This window comes from Neolamprologus multifasciatus, chromosome 5 (assembly GCF_963576455.1).
Source record: "Neolamprologus multifasciatus chromosome 5, fNeoMul1.2, whole genome shotgun sequence".
Classification (NCBI taxonomy): domain Eukaryota; kingdom Metazoa; phylum Chordata; class Actinopteri; order Cichliformes; family Cichlidae; genus Neolamprologus; species Neolamprologus multifasciatus.
The window spans coordinates 6,597,530-6,602,703 of NC_140443.1; the positions used below are offsets into that span (position 1 = coordinate 6,597,530).

At 35.3% G+C, this 5,174-nt stretch overlaps 2 protein-coding genes across 2 annotated transcripts in view; one reads left to right on the forward strand and one right to left on the reverse strand.

The window, feature by feature from the left end:
• gcnt7 (glucosaminyl (N-acetyl) transferase family member 7) overlaps window positions 1–3,323 on the forward strand; it is a 13,083-nt gene extending 9,760 nt beyond the window's left edge. Inside the window, exon 5 of the mRNA XM_085159762.1 lies at window positions 1–3,323. This exon is cut by the window's left edge and continues 480 nt beyond it. The gene's annotated coding sequence lies outside the window, so the exon portion shown is untranslated.
• rtf2 (replication termination factor 2) overlaps window positions 1–4,764 on the reverse strand; it is a 20,710-nt gene extending 15,946 nt beyond the window's left edge. Inside the window, exons 1-5 of the mRNA XM_085159764.1 lie at window positions 4,582–4,764; window positions 4,180–4,274; window positions 3,885–3,978; window positions 3,556–3,695; window positions 2,084–2,162 (exon numbers count right to left, since the gene is read on the reverse strand). Coding sequence (XP_085015890.1) covers window positions 2,084–2,162; window positions 3,556–3,695; window positions 3,885–3,978; window positions 4,180–4,274; window positions 4,582–4,650 — 477 coding nt within the window. The 5' untranslated portion in view covers window positions 4,651–4,764. The remainder of the gene's footprint in view (window positions 1–2,083; window positions 2,163–3,555; window positions 3,696–3,884; window positions 3,979–4,179; window positions 4,275–4,581) is intronic.
• Window positions 4,765–5,174: the final 410 nt, after the last annotated feature.

The window sequence follows — 5,174 nt, forward strand, 5'->3', positions numbered from 1 at the left end:
AAATAATGACTAAAGCTTGGATGAAACGCCACTACCAAAGAAATGTTATTCAGTATGACATTCAGTTTGAAAAACACAACTGCTGATAAAGGTGTTGACCCTTTCTCCTATTTAAGAAGTAACAGGTGTAAACAAATAAAAGCAATTGTGATAAAGAGTCCTAACTTTCACATGATCTTGCGCATGCTGTCAGTGTGTCTGAACAATACCCGAGTAAACAGTGTTTTGCCTTTTTAAAAAGAAGGTTTCTCTTATATGGGCTACAGAATTTTCTAGTAAGTCAAGCTAGACTAAAGACATTTGGTTATGTGAATGGCATTTTTACTGGCAGATCAACTTATGCAATGACTCCTTGCAAAAAAAAATAAAAAACAACAAAATTTTTAAAAAAGGACAAAAAGTGTGTTCGGTAAACAGCAGCATGCAAGCAGAGTTCAAATATGAACCCACAAAAGAAAAAAGAAAGAAAGAAAGAGCTAAATGCTGGCTTAGATAAAGATTCAGTCTTTATCCAATGACACACACTCTGAACTTGATTCTGACAGTTCAGCCTTAGATAACAATTTTATGATGGGTACTGGATGCAAAGGGGGAAAAAAAAGCCAAAATAGCTATCACTTTTTATAGAACCTGTCCAAAACTCAGCACAAACTGCTTATTGTCTTACATGGATAAAACAAAGGGTGATGTTGCATTATCAGTTATTTTGTATGTTTTACTTTGACATTTAAAGTTAGTGAACTGTACTTTACATTTCCTAAACTTAGCAGCAACTGAATAAAGAGTGGGTAAAGTCAGGCTAATCGTATTGGCTCCAGAAACTCTGCTGCCTTATAAGCCTCTTATCAAAAATCACAGTATTCTAAGTCAGCTTCCCACGAGAAGCGCTGTAGCTTTTCTTATACTTTTAGATATTTTTGACAAAGTCAAACAACTGATCTGTCACTGTTCCAAAATGCTTTTAATTAAACAGAAATAACAACACTGACCAGCTACCATCTGCTTTCTGTTACCTCAAAATAGCCTGTGCATGGGAATTTTCCACCATAGTTTTAATGCTACTTACAACTACAAGGTCAGAACCCATAAAAGGCCTTAGGCATACTTCATTCATATTCCCGTGTGGCTTAAACTAGGGCAATCTCAGAAGCGACTTGAAGAAAGGAACAGTGCAGTTTAATCTATCCAAAACACATCTACTCACATAATTACATGTTGTGATATGGCATGTTCTTTATGGTTTAGTATTATTTAAATTCAGCAAGAGGTCAGTAATATTGTAAAAGCGCATTATATAAAGGTCATGTTCAACTAAAGTGATTAAATGTTAAACTTCCTCTGATGCTCAAATTAAAGTTCACATAGATTCTAGTGCAAATTGTGAATTCAGCAAAACACGGGTCAAAACATGATGAAACCAAATTCAAACATTTGCCTAATCACATATTCCTATAGAACAACAAAGTGGTTTGTAGTGGACTATAGGAGCCCTTTAGTTATATTTACATTCTCTTCAGGCTTTATTTTCTTAACAATGCTGATATTGTGATAGTTTTTAAAAGTCAACATGCTATAATTTTTTTTGTTTAAAAAAAAGCAACCCAAAAATAATAAGATATTTATCTGTGTGTATTCTACGAACGTAAAACATTGCCAGAGTTCACTTACATTTTTATTACTAGCCCTTAAATACCGAAAACAATGTGAACATGATGGGTTTTTTTTTTATTTCTATTTATGTTTTCTCATGGGAGCATTAAATCATTACACTTCAGTGTAACTTGCATTCTTATCCATCTGAGCAACCAGTTGTGCATCTGGAACAAAGCTAATACCAGACTGCTGCTATCTTATCTACATTTTTATCAAACCTGCCTATTTACAAATCATTAGCGTTGAAAATTTGCTGAGTGTGACCTAAACAAGCAGCATTAATGCCAAACACCCAAGGTCAATGATGGGGAACAGTTTAATGGCAGTAAAGATTAAAAGTGTCTTAAGAATTTTTTTAAAAATTCTGTCAGAGTTTACAACCTACTGAGGCTAAATAGCCTGGGAAAATAAATAAATGAATGTTGCCTACCTTGTGGCAGATTTCTGTCTTGACTTCCTTCAGGGCCCTGTCTGAAAAGACACAGCCACAAGTCTGGAGGTAACAGAACCTAAAAAACAGAGAAACACTTATATGAAATTGCTAAACAGTTTCCACCTTTATCGCTTTTAGGGCCATTCACCAAAAATAAATAAATAAATAACAGACTCAGGGCTGGGAGCTGTACTTCTTTCTAACTTTATGTGATCTAAAGTTAGGTCCATACGTTTTTGGGTTATTGACACGTTGTAATTTTCCCTCTGTACACTACTGCCTTTCTTTTCCACAGCTGACAAGGTCCCACAACAGCATAACAGCAAAAGTAACCCACAGACGAGTTGTTTGTGACACTACCCCCTGGTGACAGGAAACAGCTACAACATGTAGACAAGTCTGTGCCATAGCATCTTGGAGCCCTTAGATTTTGTGAATGTTTTTGTTTCTTAACCATAAAGAATTTTGACCTCATTCACTTTAGTTTTCCTCTGTGGCCTTTCAGGCTTGATGGAGTTGCAGAGCAGACTAATGCTTTCTTCTTTTCAGTAATGTACCTGATTGAAGATTTAGCCACTCCCAAGGTTTTTGATTTCTCTCTGATAGGTTTGTTTTGTTTTCTCAGTCAAATAACTGTTTTCTTCACTTGTATCAACATTTCTAACAAATGCATTTTGTTAAACTCCAGAATCAAAGATACAAATCTGTACTTCCATTACATTTTGATTATTTAACTTACGCTGTGTTCCAGACACCTCAGAGGTCAGAACTCAGGAGTGACATCACTCCTGAGTTGAGTGTAATTCAGTCGGAAGACAGTAAAAACAGGATGTCTTATGCCTTGCTTCTTAGTAAGATAGAACTATTTATCCATCATTAACAAAACAGAGCAATACTTGTTTTTCTTTGACTTAAAAACACTGCTGCAGCATGGTCATGGATCGAACCTTGTAAGCGCTGTGTGAATGGATTATTTAACGAATCACAAATACGAAACAATACCAGCACAGGTTAAAAGTTTTACACTTTTAATAACGTTTATGTTCAGTCCTGCCATCTTACAATTGTTAACTTGTGGTTGGCGTGTCTACTTTGAATTTCTGAGTTGGAAATTTGAGTTGAGAGGGCGTTCCAGATGAAAGTTTTCACTGGGAACTTGAAAATTCTGATTTCCAACTTAATCTCAAATGCGGTATTAAAGTACGATGTGGTTATGTACAGAGGTAAAATAATTTTTTTTTTTTAATTTAATTTTAAGAAACACAGAATTGTCCAGAAATTCATAAGTATATCAGAAGCAAGATAGACAAATGCCATCATATGTTTTGTAGTGAATTTCAAACATGTATTTAGTATATTAAAATTAACTTAGATACAGTGGCTTGCTCCTTAAAACAAAGAGAGAACATGAATCGTCAGTCTTATTTTTTCATTCTTAGGTTTAGTACCTCTTCACTCAGGTTGCTTACCGGTGTTTGCCATTCATTTCCAACCCAACTACAGGGCAAATAAACATGCCACAATGAATGTCTTCATATCTGTCTCCCTTTGTATTTCTTCTTTCTCCTTCCCATTCAGGATTATCAGTCAAGTTCAGCTCCTTTATATCCTTCAGAGAAAGCAAATAGATAGATTTCCTGTTTGAAACCATGAATAAACACACAATCATGTGTCCAGAAACACATGGGCTGAAGTCCTCCAACTGTGTAAATGGATAATGTAGCTCTGTATCTTATTAATTACAAAAACAAACAAATAAAAAAACAAGTTAGATGTTCACACTTCGGTGTTAATATACCTTGATCCCACGGATGTGTGTTACAGCCTCAGCATTGGGTCTCTCAGCCGACTTATCCAGGAGATACTCAATGATAGCATCTTTGTTGTACAGTCTGAAAAATAACATGGGCCAGACCACCAGAACACAATGTGGTGTAATGAAAAGATGAAAAACTGTACAGTCTTAATTCATGTCTGATTTTTGTTATTTGTGAAACGGTGTTTATATCTTCGCGCTGTCACATCATCGAGCGATACCGTGTCCAAACATCAAATAATGCCCGAGTACAAAACAAGGCAAAAAAATAACTCACCTTCCCAGTTCACAGGAGACGATGGGTCGTCTAAGTTTCTCTTGACTCAATGCACAGTACTTCCATTTGGCAGCCAGTTCAGCATTTTTATCAACCTGTTTATGTAAGAAGACCGTGAGAAAAGAATACGCCATGTAGCTTCGTCTATAACACATCAAGATAATGTTAACTAACGTTAAATTCTGAAAACTCACAGCAACTACATTACGTACATTAGAAACCACATTCAAATACCGTAATATGTATTTTTTTTTTATTTTTATGATGAAACCCCGAAACTTAATAATACTTTATTTAGCCCGTTAGCATTAGCAACTTGTTAGCGTTCGAAAAATATCGCCAACAGGGATATTTTCTATTTAAAAACGGAAGGGAAACTGAAGCCAAGTAAAGCTAACACACCTTCTCGATTTTCTTGGGCCCTTTCACCAACTCGTGTCTTTTGGGAATCGTGCCACCATCACAACCCATCTTGAAAGCTCACTTCTAACTAGTTAGCTCAAACAGTCACACACAAAAAAACAAAATGCTACTCTCATCAGACAGGAAGTTCTCGGGTTGTAAACAAACAACGAGATCTCACTAAAGCTCGCGGGATGTGCAATGAATTCAACGTCGCCCTCTAGTGGCTGAATGACTAGAAGTTTAAACGCTGCATGTGTATAAAATAGCTTCGGCCGTGGTGTGGCAGCATCGCTCTAAATGTGAGTATATTTATCTAACTTGAGGCTAGAGGGATAGAAAGAAACGACATATTTTTTTTTATATTGACTTTTTTTTAAAATATTTTGTTAAATGTTTTTTGTTTATTTTTTTCACAGCTAGTTTATAATGACTTAATTTAGATCAACTAAAATCACATATTTATACTGTCTAGCATGTAAATACAGAATAAGAAGGTGATATCAAAGTCAGAATAAGAAATTGTCACAAAACATATACTATGCAAAAATGCACATAACAAAATAAACAAAAACAATCCAAATGTATTTAGC